The sequence below is a fragment of the Drosophila mauritiana genome, chromosome 3R (genome assembly GCF_004382145.1).
Source record: "Drosophila mauritiana strain mau12 chromosome 3R, ASM438214v1, whole genome shotgun sequence".
In the NCBI taxonomy this organism is placed as follows: domain Eukaryota; kingdom Metazoa; phylum Arthropoda; class Insecta; order Diptera; family Drosophilidae; genus Drosophila; species Drosophila mauritiana.
The window spans coordinates 11,422,667-11,439,117 of NC_046670.1; the positions used below are offsets into that span (position 1 = coordinate 11,422,667).

General features: G+C 49.3%; 3 protein-coding genes across 4 annotated transcripts; all 3 read left to right on the forward strand.

The window, feature by feature from the left end:
* Nucleotides 1–397: 397 nt before the first annotated feature.
* Nucleotides 398–5,393, forward strand: LOC117144100 (abscisic-aldehyde oxidase). Of its 2 annotated transcripts, XM_033309116.1 has the most exons (8): nucleotides 398–650; nucleotides 720–822; nucleotides 1,276–1,430; nucleotides 1,490–2,224; nucleotides 2,282–2,515; nucleotides 2,576–3,667; nucleotides 3,727–4,435; nucleotides 4,494–5,293. In XM_033309116.1, exons 2-8 carry the CDS (start codon nucleotides 783–785, stop codon nucleotides 5,291–5,293), a joined length of 3,765 nt encoding a protein of 1,254 aa, XP_033165007.1. In that variant the 5' UTR covers nucleotides 398–650; nucleotides 720–782. The 2 variants fall into 2 exon arrangements, with proteins under 2 accessions (XP_033165007.1, XP_033165008.1); XM_033309117.1 differs by lacking the exon at nucleotides 398–650 and having other exon boundaries at nucleotides 783–822; nucleotides 4,494–5,393.
* A 312-nt stretch (nucleotides 5,394–5,705) lies between these two features.
* Nucleotides 5,706–10,430, forward strand: LOC117145202 (indole-3-acetaldehyde oxidase). Its single transcript, XM_033310764.1, has 6 exons — nucleotides 5,706–5,958; nucleotides 6,078–6,812; nucleotides 7,257–7,490; nucleotides 7,553–7,997; nucleotides 8,061–9,098; nucleotides 9,157–10,430. The coding sequence occupies exons 1-6, from the start codon at nucleotides 5,746–5,748 to the stop codon at nucleotides 10,287–10,289; spliced, it is 3,798 nt and encodes a 1,265-aa protein (XP_033166655.1). The 5' UTR covers nucleotides 5,706–5,745; the 3' UTR covers nucleotides 10,290–10,430.
* A 525-nt stretch (nucleotides 10,431–10,955) lies between these two features.
* On the forward strand, nucleotides 10,956–16,181 carry LOC117144491 (indole-3-acetaldehyde oxidase). The gene is made up of 6 exons (XM_033309677.1): nucleotides 10,956–11,208; nucleotides 11,798–12,726; nucleotides 12,836–13,069; nucleotides 13,254–15,069; nucleotides 15,128–15,748; nucleotides 15,809–16,181. Exons 1-6 carry the CDS (start codon nucleotides 11,169–11,171, stop codon nucleotides 15,988–15,990), a joined length of 3,822 nt encoding a protein of 1,273 aa, XP_033165568.1. The 5' UTR covers nucleotides 10,956–11,168; the 3' UTR covers nucleotides 15,991–16,181.
* The last annotated feature ends 270 nt before the right edge of the window (nucleotides 16,182–16,451 follow it).

Sequence of the window (16,451 nt, forward strand, 5' to 3'; positions counted from 1 at the left end):
ATTTCGAATAGTCATTATTATACAATACCTTGAAAATTTTTAATACATATGTATCTCATCAAATCATTCACATATGAAATTAAAATGCAATCTTAGTTTAAACAAAGGCTTTCTCTGTTGATAGAGTAATTTTGTGACTCAGCAATATTTGTGTATATATTTGATTGGTAACTACTGAATACCCTAGCAATTGCATTTAATAAGTGAGGTACAATTAGTACATTAATACTTTTTAAAAGTCTTTATGTTAATTTGGAAGCTTTAAAGTGCGGAAGGGTATCTAAAGTGTACATCTGCCGATGCTATGCCCCCCTTTTTCACAGCTATTTTTACAAACATCGAATATTTTCCGACGAATTGGGTGGCGAAGCAACAAGCAAAATTCGGCGGCACCAGTTTTTTTGGATTTTTTGCTCATAGAGGCTTGGAGTCGAGGAGCAACCAGTCCACAATGTGCAATTAACGTCGATCGTCGAGCTCGACAGGCTGCTCAAATCGTTGTTGGCTCTCACGGAGTGTGTCGAAACTAACTTTTTTGTTTACGGCATTCGAGAAAATCGCGATCGAAAAACGGAGGAACCTACTCGAGCCCCAATGTTTTGATCAGTCAGTCAGTCGAACAGCGACACTCGCAGCGACCGGAGCAAAAAGTGAGCAGCAAGTGGAAAATAATGGAAAGCCGCCTCTGGCCAAGTCGCAACTAATTGAATTATTTATAGAAAACACTTCAGCAGCTGACATTTAAGTTTTTGCTACCCCGTTTTTGCTGGAAAACTATCAGAATGACTACGAAATTCTCAATCAATGGGCTGCCCTATGCAGGTGAGTTATACATATGTAGCTACATATGTATCCAGGTGATTATCGATTATGGGCCAGAAAATCTGTTCACGGCAATACTTCACCATCGAGTGCTTGGTACTCGTAACTTTTCAGTGAGCTATATAGTTACATATACACATAGATACCCTAAGTACTAGAATTTTGTCTAATGAGGGTGTTTACTTCTGAACGTTGCAATGCCTCTAGCTTCAAAGCAGGTGTATCATTAAATTAGCCAGATCTCGAAATCAAGTGGCTGTGGAACTCGAATAACATTAATCGGAATTACATATGTATACACATACGTACATACAGCTGGTAAACAAATTAGAGTGCAAATTTAGGCCCATTGTTAGATGTTTTTTCACAAGCTCACATTCAGGTTTTTGTAATTAATTATACCCATTCGTATATATGCTTCATCTCTCCTCCACCTCTCGCTGTACTCCGCAGTGAATCTAACCAACCTTCCGCCGGATATCACCCTGAACACCTTTATCCGCGAGCATGCCCAACTCACGGCCACCAAATTCATGTGCCAGGAGGGAGGATGTGGCGCCTGCATCTGCGTGGTGCGCGATGGAAAGCGCAGCTGGGCAGTCAATTCGGTTGGAGCACATTCCATGCGACTTACCCAATCGATCGCTAATGAATTACCTTTCCATAGTGCCTCACTCTGCTGAATACTTGCGCCCAGCTGGAGATCGTGACCGCCGAGGGATTGGGCAATCAGCGTACCGGCTACAATCCTATTCAGAAGCGACTGGCCAAGATGAATGGCACCCAGTGCGGCTACTGCTCGCCGGGATTCGTGATGAACATGTATGGGTTGATGGAGCAGAACGAAGGGAAGGTCAGCATGGCGGAGGTGGAGAACTCCTTTGGTGGGAATATCTGCCGTTGCACTGGATATCGTCCCATTCTGGATGCCATGAAGTCCTTTGCGGTGGACAGCAACATTGCGATTCCCGCCGAGTGCGGGGACATTGAGGATCTAAAGCCCCGGAACTGCCCAAAGACCGGCCAAGCCTGCAGTGGCAGCTGCCTTCCGTCCACTTTGGTCTACGAAGATGGTGTTCAGTGGCACTGGCCCAAGAGTCTTAGCGAACTGTTCGAGGCCCTGGACAAGGTGAAGGATTCGGAGCAGTTCATGCTGGTGGCTGGCAACACGGCTCATGGGGTCTACCGAAGGTCGACGGATATCAAGCACTTCATCGACGTGCACGGAGTGGAGGAACTGCATCAGCACAGCTCTGAGGGACAGCAATTGAAGCTGGGAGCTAATCTCAGTCTCACCCAGACCATGGAAATCATTCGTACTACTTCGAAGCAGCCAGGATTTGAGTACTTGGAGGTTCTGTGGAACCACATTGATTTGATTGCCAATGTTCCAGTGCGAAACGTAAGTAGATTTGTTTTAATTAGTTTGAGTTGTACATTTATTTTCGTATTGTTACAGTCTGGAACCTTGGCTGGCAATATTTCGATCAAAAAACAAAATCCCGAGTTTCCTTCGGATATCTTCATATCCTTTGAGGCCCTGAATGTTAGGGTGGTAGCTGTGAAAAACGCTGCTGATGAAAAGGAAATGTCACTCTCTGAATATCTAGGCACGAATGATAGGAAGCTTGTGCTCAAAGCCTTTGTTCTTCCTGCCTACCCGAAGGACAAATACATTTATGACTCCTACAAGGTATAATACTTAAGCAAACTTTGGAATACATCATCTTAAATACTACCTAAACATCCGCAGATCATGCCTCGTGCCCAAAATGCCCATGCTTATGTCAACGCAGCTTTTCTCCTAGAATTCGAAGCCGACAACAAGGTGAAGTCTGCTCGAATTTGCTTCGGTGGAATCCGTCCAGATTTTATCCATGCCTCAGCTATTGAGAAACTGCTGGTGGGACAGAATCCCTACGAATCAAGTCTGGTGGAGCAGACATTTACAAAACTGGAGGATCTGATTAAGCCTGATGAAGTGCTGCCGGATGCCAGTCCCGCTTACCGTTCCAAGTTGGCATGCGGACTGCTCTACAAGTTTCTCCTAAAGCACGCACCCGTAGCTGAGGTTGGCGAGAAATTCCGAAGCGGAGGGCATATCCTGCAGCGGCCTCTCTCCTCTGGATTGCAAGTTTTCCAGACCCAGAAGAAGAACTATCCCGTCACCCAAGCGGTGGAAAAAGTCGAGGGCATGATACAGTGCTCCGGAGAGGCCACCTACATGAACGATGTCTTGACCACTTCTAATACGCTGCACTGCGCCTTCGTGGGCGCCACCAAAGTGGGAGCCACCATTGATTCAATCGACGCCTCCGAAGCCCTCAAGCAACCTGGAGTGATCGCCTTTTACAGTGCCAAAGACATTCCCGGCACTAACACCTTCTGTGAGCCCAGTTTTGGTTTCGAGGTAGAGGAGATCTTCTGCTCGGGATTGGTGCGCCACTCAGAGCAGCCAGCTGGTGTAATCGTTGCTTTAACTGCTGACCAGGCACACAGAGCCTCGAAGCTGGTCAGGATCAGCTACAGCAATCCCAGCTCCGACTTCAAGCTGCAGCCGAGCCTAGGAGATGTATTCGCAACTTCAACTCCGGATTCCTCTCGCATAGTTCCAGCATCGAAACCGACATCCAAGAAGATCAAGTTCTCGGACCAGCCGGACAAGGAAGTGAGGGGCATCTTCCAGATGGGTCTGCAGTATCACTTTACCATGGAGCCCCAGACAACTGTGGCCATTCCCTTTGAGGATGGTCTGAAGATCTTTTCGGCCACTCAGTGGATGGATCACACCCAGTCTGTGATTGCACATATGCTGCAGGTGAAGGCCAAGGATGTTCAGCTACAGGTATGTGTAATATCTGTCTTATCATCACCTGAATCTAATTCCAAATTTTTTATATTCAGGTTCGTAGATTGGGAGGCGGCTATGGATCAAAGATCACCCGAGGTAACCAGGTGGCCTGTGCAGCTTCACTGGTTGCATACAAACTATGTCGTCCCGTTCGCTTTGTTCAATCCCTTGAGTCCATGATGGATTGCAATGGAAAGCGGTGGGCTTGTCGCTCCGACTACAAGTGTCACATTAAGGATAATGGCAAGATTGTGGGCTTGACGAATGATTTTTATGAGGACGCTGGCTGGAGTCCCAATGAAAGTCCCATTGAGGGTCATTCGACCTTCACGGCCGTAAATTGTTATGATTTGAACGGCGATAACTTTAAAAACAACGGAAACGCGGTGCTAACAGATGCGCCCAGTTCCACTTGGTGTCGCGCTCCCGGTTCTGTGGAGGGTATTGCCATGATGGAGAACATCATCGAGCACGTTGCCTTCGAAGTTCAGAAAGATCCAGCTGAAGTTCGTCTTGCAAACATTGCGGCGGGAAATAAGATATCCGAGCTGCTTCCCGAGTTCCTTGAGTCTAGGGAATACGCACAGAGGAAAAAAGAAATTGAGTCGCATAATGCCAAGAATCGCTGGACGAAGCGAGGTCTCGGATTGGCGGTGATGGACTATCCCATTTTCTATTTTGGCCAGTACCCGGCTACAGTGGCCATCTATCATGTGGATGGCACTGTGGTGGTTACCCATGGAGGCATTGAAATGGGACAGGGTAAGTAAACAGCCCACTTAAGATATTATTTATTGATAACATATTGATTTTCTTATAGGTATGAATACTAAGGTGGCACAGGTGGCTGCCTACACCCTGGGCATCGATTTGAGCTTCATCAAGGTGGAGTCCTCCGACACCATCAATGGAGCCAATTCGATGGTCACCGGAGGAGCTGTGGGCAGTGAAAGTCTCTGCTATGCAGTTCGAAAGGCCTGTGAGACCTTGAACAGTCGCTTGGAGCCGGTGAAGAAGAAGGATGCAAGTTGGATCGAGACAGTTGGAGCTGCCTATGGCAAATCGATCAACCTGATTGCCTCTGATCACTACAAGGAGGGCGATATGCAGAACTATCATATCTACGGACTGGCTCTAACCGAAATAGAGTTGGATGTGCTAACTGGAAACAGTCAGATCAAACGCGTGGATATCCTGGAGGATGCCGGAGAGAGCCTGAGTCCCTGGATAGACATCGGTCAGATTGAGGGTGCCTTTGTCATGTGCCTGGGCTACTGGATGAGTGAGCAGCTGGTGTACGATCGGGAAACAGGACGCCTGCTCACCAACCGCACCTGGAACTACAAGCCGCCGGGTGCCAAGGACATTCCCATTGATTTTCGCATTGAGCTGATTCAGAAACCCAATCCCTCTGGAGCGGGATTCATGCGGTCGAAGGCCACTGGAGAACCACCCTGCTGTTTGGCAGTGAGTGTGGTTTTCGCCCTGCGACAGGCCCTGGATTCAGCCCGTCAGGATGCAGGACTACCGCGGGAGTGGGTGCGTCTGGGTGCGCCCACAACTCCGGAAACTCTGGTGGTCAATGCTGGACATGAGGCAGCCAGTTTTAGGCTTAAGTAAATATATGGTTTTGATGGGCTCTGCACCATTTACATATACATATTGTTCTATCTTCATACATATATATGAAATATTATTAAAGTTGTTATATTGGAATGCATTTGGTTGCATTGTTATAATCAAGTTAAATGTCGTGGTGGGATTATCAATCAAACGTGACCTTTTCAACTCTATCCAACTTTTGACTCATTCATATTGTATTTTATCACAAAACGATAACATGATATTCTGGAAATTATCACTACAAAAACCAAAACAAATATAGTTTTTTTGCGTTTAATAAAGTGCAAAGCATCCGCAGAGTGCACGGTTTCGCTCAGTGTATGCTTTAGATGGCACTTTAATCTGCTCCAACCCGTTTAGCCTAATTAACGGGTAATCAGGTTTCAGCAGCGCTTTGAAATAGAAACGAATGGCCAAAAGAGCTCCATTCGACCGACGACTGTGCAGCGATGAGCATCAAGTTCAATGTGAATGGCTTTCCGTACGAGGTGCAGGCGGCTGACTATGCACCGGACACCACCCTCAACGCCTTTCTCCGGGAGCACCTGCACCTGACGGCCACCAAGTACATGTGCCTGGAGGGCGGCTGTGGCTCCTGCATCTGCGTCATCCGCAGGCGCCACCCGGTCACCCAGGAGGTTCAGTCCCGGGCAGCCAACTCGGTAAGAAGTCGCTTTTTGGGGAGTGGTTTTCTCCCCACAGCGAGCAATAAAAAGTTAAATTTATAATTACTAGAATTAAAATATAATTAAACGCTGTGTTAAATCTGACCATTCCACAGTGCCTGACGCTCCTGAACACCTGTGACGATGCGGAGATCATGACGAACGAGGGACTGGGCAACCAGCAGAGTGGCTACCATCCCATTCAAAAGCGCCTGGCTCAGATGAATGGCACCCAGTGCGGCTACTGCTCGCCCGGATTCGTGATGAACATGTACGGATTGCTGGAGCAACATCGCGGGCAGGTGAGCATGTCGCAGGTGGAGGACGCTTTCGGCGGAAACCTCTGCCGCTGCACCGGCTATCGACCCATTCTGGATGCCATGAAGTCCTTCGCGGTGGACAGCAACATAGAGGTGCCGCCGGAATGTGTGGACATCGAGGACTCCTTCGAACTGCTCTGCCCGCGCACTGGACAATCCTGCAAGGGCAGCTGCTCGAGACCACCTGTAAGGGATCATGGGGGTAGTCAGTGGTACTGGCCCAAGACCCTGACGGAGCTCTTCGGAGCCCTTAGTCAGGTGGCGAACGGAGATCTCTACATGCTGGTGGCCGGAAACACCGCCCATGGAGTTTACCGGCGACCCAGGGACATCCGACACTTCATCGACGTGAACATGGTGCCGGAGCTGAGGCAGTACAGCATTGAGACGGATCATCTGCTGCTGGGCGGTAATGTCACTCTCACGGATGCTATGCAGGTTTTCCTGCTGGCTGCCAAGAGGCCCGGATTCGAGTATTGTGCCCAGTTGTGGCAGCACTTCAACCTGATTGCCAATGTGCCGGTGCGAAATGTGAGTAGAGCGCTCCATAAATCCAGAAACTCGTTTTGGCGCTTGGCCAAGACGAAGATTAGCGAAAATATTAGTAGTTTTTGACAACTGAATGCTCTTTCTCCCGCGATTTATCTTAACACTTTTTTAACAACATATTTCAAGGCCAATGAACTTTTCGATCTATTATGTCACAGTATAAGTATTGTTTATTAATATGGCAAAGTTAATTTACTTCTTAAATCGAAGTCATTGCCTTGAGTTACTCTCCAATTCCTTAACATAAGCAAGCAACTCTTAGCACAGAGAACATTTTATCTTAAAAACCCATTTACTTTCACAACAAAGATAGTAAATCAATTCAAGTCGCTGCAGACACTGGGAGAAATTGTATTTAGAAAAATATATTAAATTGTAACTTAGAATTTAGTAAATAATTAATTTAATATAATTTAATTTCCACAGAATGGCACGTTGGCGGGCAACATCAACATCAAGAAGCAGCATTTTGAATTTCCCTCCGATGTGTTCATCACATTTGAGGCTCTGGATGTCCACGTCCTGGTCTACGATAATCCCAGTACCCAAAGGGTGATGAACTTGCTGACGTATCTCAGCGATACAACCTCCAAACTGGTGCTGGGTGGTTTTATCCTAAAAGCCTATCCAAAGGACAGATTCCTGTTCAGATCTTATAAGGTGGATGAACTAATTCCTAAAAATATGTATTTAGTTAACTGAATCTCCTCTCCAAACAACAGATCCTGCCCAGAGCGCAGAATGTTCACGCATATGTGAATGCAGGCTTTCTCATTGAATGGCAGGACATTCAGCGCAGGATTGTCCACTCCGCACGCATATGTTTCGGCAACATCCGACCAGATTACATACACGATGACCAAGTGGAGCAACTGCTTCCTGGCAGGGATCTGTACGATCCCGCCACAGTTGCGCAGATCTTTCAGGAACTCCCAGCTAGCTTGCAACCCGAGGAGCGTCAACCGGAGGCCTCCCCGGAATATCGCCAGATGCTAGCCTGCTCCTTGCTGTACAAGTTTCTGCTGGCCACCGCACCCAAGGAGCGAGTTCGAGAACGATTTCGCACTGGAGGCTTGCTACTGGAGAGACCACTTTCCTCGGGAAGCCAATCCTTTGAGACGATTAAGAAAAACTATCCCGTCACGCAACCTGTACAAAAACTAGAAGGTACATCGTTTAAGAAGCCCCTTTTCCATACCTGGTATTATTATTATCTTTTTGTATTTCCAGGTCTCATTCAGTGCTCTGGCGAGGCCACTTATATGAACGACCTGCTGACCACCTCGAATGCCGTCCACTGTGCCTTTGTAACTGCGAAGAGAGTGGGTGCCACCATCGAGCAGATTGATCCTTCCGCTGCCCTCCAGTGCAAGGGAGTGGTGGCCTTCTATTCGGCCAAGGATATCCCAGGCTCCAACAACTTTGTTCTGGTGGATCAGTTTACCCCTGAGGTTGACGAGATTTTTGCTGCCGGTCGGGTCAAGTACTTTGATCAACCGTTGGGAGTCATCGCAGCTCTCACCCATGATGCAGCTGTCTATGCTGCTACATTGGTTGTGGTTACCTATGCCCGGGATCAGCGGAAGATCTTCACGACCATGAACCAAGTGTTAGCGGAAAAGCAAACCGATCGGATTGTGAGCACGAAGAAGGATCCCGTGGAACCCCTAAAGATGCCTACTCTTGCACCTGGCGATGTTCTGGGCAGAGGGATCCTGGAGCTTGGGTCCCAATACCACTTCACCATGGAACCCCAAACAACGATCGTGGTGCCGCTGGATAACATTCTGCAGGTATACTGCGCCACCCAATGGATGGACGCCACCCAAGGAGCGATTGCCCACATGTTGAGTGTTAGTGTGAACTCCATTCAGCTCCAAGTTAGACGAGTGGGTGGAGCGTATGGTGCAAAGGTCACTAGGGGCAATATAGTTGCTTGCGCCACGGCTTTGGTGGCTTCAAAGCTGAGGAGACCTGCTAGATTTGTCCAGACCATAGAGTCCATGATGGAGAGCATTGGCAAACGATGGGCCTGCAGATCGGACTACGAGTTCCGAGCCAGAGCCAATGGATCAATTATCATGTTGAGTAATAACTACTATGAGGATGCCGGATGTAATCTAAATGAGAACGTCGTTGACTTCCTGACTCTGCCAATTCTGAGGAATGTTTACAATCTGACTGACGCGAACTACAGAACCCAAGGCAGTGCCATCAGAACGGATGCACCCAGCTCCACTTGGTGTCGAGCTCCTGGTTCTGCAGAGGGTAAAGAAAAAACCATTTTAAAAGGTTGATAGCATTTATATATCGTTCACATTTACAGGAATTGCCATGACGGAGACCGCTTTGGAGCACATAGCCTTCACATGTCAGCTAGATCCTGCAGATGTTCGTTTGGTTAATCTTCAGCCCGGAAGTAAAATGGTACAGCTGTTGCCAAAGTTTCTGGCCTCCACGGAGTACCGCAAGCGGCGGGACCAGATTAACTTATTCAACTCGCAGAACCGATGGCGCAAACGAGGTCTGGGATTGGCCCTAATGAGTTTCCCGCTGAACACGACCGTGGCCTTCAACTATCCGGTCACAGTGGCCATCTATCATGAGGACGGGTCGGTGGTGATCTCGCACGGAGGCATTGAGATTGGCCAAGGAGTAAACACCAAGGCGGCCCAGGTGGCAGCTTTCGTGCTGGGTGTTCCGTTGGACCAGGTGAGAGTGGAGGCTAGCAACACTGTTAACGGAGCCAACTCCATGCTGACGGCCAACTCGATGACCAGCGAGATGATCGGATTGGCAGTGAGAAAAGCCTGCGACACTCTGAACAAGCGACTGGCTCCGGTGAAGGAAAGACTCGGACCTCGGGCCACCTGGGTGCAGGTGCTCCAAGCGGCCTTTTTGCAGTCCGTCTTTCTCATTGCCACGGAATCTTACCGGTTGGGCGATATACCCAACTATAACATCTTCGGGTTGAGTCTTACCGAACTGGAACTGGACATTCTGACGGGCAACCATCTTATCCGTCGGGTGGACATTCTAGAGGATGCCGGGGAAAGCTTGAGTCCACACATCGATGTGGGTCAAGTGGAAGGCGCTTTTGTCATGGGTTTGGGTTACTATCTCACCGAGCAGCTGGTTTACGATCGCCAGACAGGTCAGATCCTGACGAACCGCACCTGGAACTACCACCCACCAGGCGCCAAGGATATCCCGATAGACTTTCGCATCGAGTTGCTCCAGAAGAGTCCCAACCCGGTGGGCTTCATGCGATCCAAGGCCACGGGTGAGCCTGCTCTTTGTCTAGCTGTCGGAGCTCTGTTCGCCATGCAACACGCCATACAGTCGGCCAGGAACGATGCGGGTCTTCCGAGGGAGTGGGTTCGCTTGGGGGCACCTACGACGCCGGAAACGGTCGTCCTTAATTCCGGAAGCCAGGTGGAAGCATTCGCCTTGCAATGAAAGGAAGTTCTGGCTTAGATTTGTGTATTTTCCGATATTTCATTTGGTGTACTGCTACTTCTTTTTGTTCGATCTTTTGATTTCTTTATCTGTATTATGTAACTATTCTTACTGTATAAATATACAATCGTGTGAAAATCATTTGAAGAATGAAGAATCTTTCTCTTGTTTATATAATTCCTATTGGAGTTCTATGTATACATATGTACATACATATGTGTTTTGAAGAAATTTTTTGCTCATTAGGCACCCACTCTGTTTATGGGACTAGTTCCCCTTATTCCGAACATAATCTCGCCGTTTTGTTTAGAAATATGAGCAAAACAAAATCGTCCAAAGAAACCGTTTACTGATAAAGCTCTCAGTTTCGAAAAGGAGGGAGAGTATTTGAAAACGGCAGACGATAACGTTTGAGAGTGTTACGATGATATAATGCTGAATGGTGAGCGCAGTATATAGAACATGGAAGTTAAGAGCGGGGAGCAGGTGAACTTGAACTTGGAGAAGCGGGAGTCTCTTTCGGGGGCCAGAGAACCACTATATACAGAGGTGGTCAAAAGTATTTACACAACGAGCTTTTTTTTCAATTGTCAACTAATTGAAAAAAAAGCTCGTTGTGTAAATACTTTTGACCACCTCTGTATATGGGGCTACGGAAGGCCCATACCTCAGTCGCTCGCAGTTCGGCGTGGAATCAAACGAGGCTGTCAAGTGGACTCATTGCCACATATGGTGAAATAACGTAGTTTCCAGAACCCACTACCATTCAAATATTTCTGAACACCCGCGTCAATTGAAGGCGAAAAATTCTGCAATTAATTTCACAACTATTCACGGACGACTTTTAAGTGATTCGAGGACTTATATAAGGCACAGATAATGGCTGGAAGAATTACAATCAACGGCACCAGCCACGAAGGTGGGTATGCATGTGTGGGCAGTTTAATTGCCTATGGATTGATGGGGGCTGGCATCTACAAGATTGCCGGGACAACGAACTGGAACGCCAGGGTCGAAATATTCGACTACTGAATACCTGCTAGTTAGTTAGGTGCGAGTTGTGACGACCTTGTGAAAAAGTTTTCTATTCTTCCAAAAGTGTATTGTCATGGTGATGGGTTATAAATTAACTACCGTAATTATGGTGACCCAAGAAAAACAAAATTAATATCTTCCTTTGGAATTAAAGTTGATGAATTACTAATGAGTAAAAAGTGGCTAGACTCGTTTCCAAAACAGTTGTAACAATATTTTATAGGGTTCCATTTCGTTTTGCTCACTTATTTTCATTTGCCGATCAGAGCACTTCTACAAACTGAGAGGTACTGAATATCAACTACAAACCTTTTCTTTTAAAATATTTTAATAATAGCTCAGCAATCGTTACCTTATTAAAAGCAGATATCGCAAAGTATTGTTCTTTGACACGTTGTGAGGAATTAGGCTACTTGATAAGATAACACATGTATTGTGTAGGCACTGATGCCCCCTTATGTTTATACCCCTAGTCAACCTGGCTGCCCTGCCGGCTGATATCTCGCTGAACACTTTCATCCGAGAGTATGCCGGATTAACGGGCACGAAATTCATGTGCCAGGAGGGCGGATGCGGCGTCTGCGTCTGCACCCTGACTGGGATTCATCCGGAGACCGGAGAGCCGCGCACCTGGGCGGTCAACTCGTGCCTCACGCTGCTGAACACGTGCTTGGGCCTGGAGGTTACCACCTCGGAGGGATTGGGCAACAAGCGGGTCGGCTACCATGCCATCCAGCAGCGACTGGCCAAGATGAACGGCACCCAGTGCGGCTACTGCTCGCCGGGAATCGTGATGAACATGTACGGCCTGCTAAAGTCCAAGGGCGGCAAGGTCACGATGGAGGAGGTGGAGAACTCCTTTGGAGGCAACATTTGCCGCTGCACTGGCTATCGTCCCATTCTTGACGCCATGAAGTCCTTTGCCGTGGACAGCAACATCCAGGTGCCTGCTGAGTGCATTGACATTGAAGACCTGAGCACCAAACAGTGTCCCAAGACTGGCCAAGCCTGCTCCGGCAGCTGCAAGAAGCAGCAGCCCAAGAGCAGCCAACTGTATCCGGATGGCAGCCGTTGGAGTTGGCCAGAGAGTCTGGGTGACCTCTTTGCCGCTCTGCAGGGAGCAGTCAAGGAGAAGCTGCCCTACATGCTGGTGGCTGGAAACACGGCCCACGGCGTCTACAGACGTCGTCCGGACATTAAGGCATTCATCGATGTATCCGGCTTGGCGGAGCTCAAGGGTCATAAGCTGAGCGCGGATAACTCATCACTAACTCTCGGTGGAAATTTGAGCCTCAGCGAAACCATGGAGCTGTGCCGCCAGTTGGAGAAGACGAAGGGCTTCGAGTACTTGTCTCAGGTGTGGCAACACCTCGATTGGATCGCTAATGTTCCAGTGCGCAATGTAAGTCAAATCAAAGAGGTTTGTAAGCCCTCGAGCCTTATCTAATCAGGCCAACAATGAAAACACCTTGAGCACCTTGTGTTTATCAACCCATTTCGCATTAACCCAGGCCGGCACCTTGGCGGGCAACCTGGCCATCAAGCATGCCCACCCGGAGTTCCCCTCGGATGTGTTCATCGTCCTGGAGGCCCTAGATGCCCAAGTGATTGTCCAGGAGGCGGTGGACAAGCAGCAGACTGTCAGCCTGGCCAGCTATCTGGGCTCTTCCATGGAGGGAAAGATTATCCGTGGTCTGGTGCTGCGCTCGTATCCCAAGGAGCGGTTTGCATTTGACTCCTACAAGGTGAGTGCAAATGATTGTGTATGCGAAGTAGTGAAGTGCAGTATAATTTCTTATCAAAGAAAATAATGCGACTTTGTCTATAGCTTGTAAGTTTTTAGAAATGCGAAATAGGCGATAAGATAGCCGTTCTTTCATTTACAAATTATTTAAAATTTAAAACACTTAAATTGTACTCTTTTAACAGATTATGCCTCGTGCGCAGAATGCCCATGCCTATGTGAATGCTGCTTTCCTCGTGGAATTCACGTCAGACTGCAAGGTGAAATCATCTCGCATTTGCTTCGGAGGCATCCATCCCGAATTCGTGCATGCCACAGCGATTGAGAACTTGATTCAGGGCAAGAATCCCTTCGAGAACGGATTGGTGGAGAAGGCCTTCGGGCAGCTGTCCACCCTGCTCCAGCCAGATGCCGTTCTTCCGGATGCCTCACCCGTCTACCGACGCAAGTTGGCCTGTGGTCTTTTCTACAAGTTCCTCTTGAAGGTAGCGGCTCGGCGAAAGCAGGGTTTGGGCAGTCGATTCGTCACAGGCGGTTCTCTCCTGAAACGTCCCGTGTCAAGTGGCCAGCAGAGTTTTGAGACCTTCCAGGAGCACTACCCGGTGACCAAGGCAACGGAGAAGCACGAGGGTCTGATCCAGTGTTCTGGCGAAGCCACCTACTCCAACGATCTGCCCACCCAGCACAACCAGTTGTGGGCTGCATTTGTCACCGCGAAGAAGGTGGGCGCCAAAGTCACCAAAGTGGATACGCAACCAGCTCTGGATCTACCCGGGGTGGTGGCGTACCTCGACGCCAAGGACATTCCGGGACCCAACTACGTTGGGCCCAAAATCCGGGACCAGTTTTTCTTCCCCAAGGATGAGGAACTATTCGCCACAGGGGAGATTAAGTTTTATGGTCAGCCCGTGGGCATAATCCTTGCCAACTCCAATTCGCTGGCCAATCGGGCAGCAGAGCTGGTGAAACTGACCTACGAAGGCGGAGCGGAAGAGATACTACCCACCTTGAAGGCAGTGCTAGACAAAGTTGGATCCGAAGCTGGCAATAACAAGCGGTTGGAGCAGCCCATCAAGTCCACCATCGAGGTCCTCCAGCTAGAGGAACCCTTCGATGTGAGCTCCTCCGGCCAACTGGATATGGGACTCCAGTACCACTACTACATGGAACCGCAGACAACAGTGGTTCTGCCCTTCGAGGGCGGCTTGCAGGTGTACACTGCCACCCAGTGGATGGACCTAACCCAGGACACCATCGCCAATGTGCTGAACCTCAAGTCCAACGATGTTCAAGTAAAGACGCGTCGTATTGGAGGAGGATATGGAGGCAAGGCCACACGATGCAATTTGGCTGCTGCCGCTGCTGCTCTGGCTGCTCACAAGCTGAACAGACCCATTAGATTCGTCCAGTCCCTGGAGTCCATCATGACCAGTCTGGGCAAACGCTGGGCCTTCCATTGCGATTACGACTTCTTCGTTCAGAAATCCGGAAAGATTTCCGGTATCGTAAGTCGATTCTACGAGGATGCTGGATATCTATCCAACGAATCACCCATTGGTCACACCGTTTTGCTATCCAAGAATTGCTACGAGTTCAGCGACAACTACAAACTGGATGGCTACCTAGTCTGCACAGATTCGCCATCGAATACTCCGTGCCGTGCTCCTGGCTCCGTGGAGGGCATTGCAATGATGGAAAATATCATCGAGCACATCGCCTTCGAGACTGGACTGGATCCGGCTGACGTGCGTTTCGCCAATTTGCTACCCGCCCATAAAATGGGCGACATGATGCCGCGATTCCTGGAAAGTACCAAGTACAGGGAACGCAAGGCGGACGCTATAGCCCACAACAAAGAGAACCGCTGGCACAAGCGCGGATTGGGTCTTTGTATCATGGAGTACCAGATCGGTTACTTCGGACAATACCCCGCTACGGTGGCTATCTACCACAGCGATGGCACCGTGGTGGTTTCCCATGGAGGCATTGAAATGGGTCAAGGTGAGTGATGATCCTTAGGTAAAGAAGCTGGTCTTAAAGTTTTGTATCTCTTCGCCAGGCATGAACACCAAGATATCGCAGGTGGTGGGCCACACCCTGGGCATTCCGATGGAACAGGTACGCATCGAGGCCAGCGATACCATCAACGGAGCCAACTCCATGGTCACCGGAGGGGCCGTGGGCAGTGAAACCCTCTGCTTTGCAGTTCGCAAGGCGTGCGAGACTCTCAACGAGCGATTGAAGCCCGTGCGCGAGGAGGTGAAGCCCGAGAATTGGCAGGACCTCATCCAGGAGGCCTACAACCGCAAGATCAATCTGATCGCCAGCGATCAGTGCAAGCAAGGCGACATGGATCCGTACTCCGTATGCGGTCTCTGCCTCACCGAGGTGGAGTTGGATGTCCTCACCGGCAACTACATTGTGGGCCGAGTGGACATCCTGGAGGACACTGGCGAGAGTCTGAATCCCAATGTGGACATTGGCCAGATCGAGGGCGCATTCATGATGGGCTTGGGCTACTGGACCAGTGAGCAGGTGATTGCGGATCCGAAGACGGGCGAGTGTCTCACGAATCGTACCTGGACGTATAAGCCGCCAGGAGCGAAGGACATACCCACTGATCTGCGCATTGAGCTGCTGCCCAAGAGTCCCAACAAGGCGGGCTTCATGAGGTCCAAGGGTAAGTACCTATCTACAGCATGGTTGAGAAGCCAACTAACTGGGAGTTCTTTATCCTTAGCCACCGGAGAGCCAGCCATCTGTTTGTCCATCGCAGTCGCATTTGCCCTGCAGCAGGCCCTGCAATCAGCTCGCGATGACGCCGGCGTGCCCAAGTCTTGGGTGACCCTCACCGCCCCGATGACCCCCGAGCACCTGGTCCTCCACTCGGGCACCGAGCCCAGCCAGTTCAAGCTGAACTAGGTGGGGAAGAAGTATATGGACTTGTATCCCTGGCCGTGGGACACGGCACGTGGCCGCGATGGGAACACTCCGATAAGCACGCCAAGATAACCTGCACTTACACCCCCACTTAACCTGGTGGATCCGCCGACTCTAGACTAGCCGACATTGTGTTGTCTGCACAATAAATTAAAAACTTATCCAACGCTTAATCCAAATGACATTCATTGCCAGCCAGCCGTCGGCCTGGGTCAACAGAAGCCCCTGTCCAGAGCTCCAGGCATTCGGAATTTACATTTTCCGGGCTCTTGCTTAATGCTTAACACCTCAACACGCGGACACACCCCGCCCAGAGGTCTTCATTAATTTTAACATAAATTGTTGTATAGAAATTTTATGCCACACGGAGCGTTAAGTGTGATCTGGCCAAAAGGGCGGGGGCGGGGCATTGCGGAAGCGGAAAGGGAAGGCGGGGCAACAGT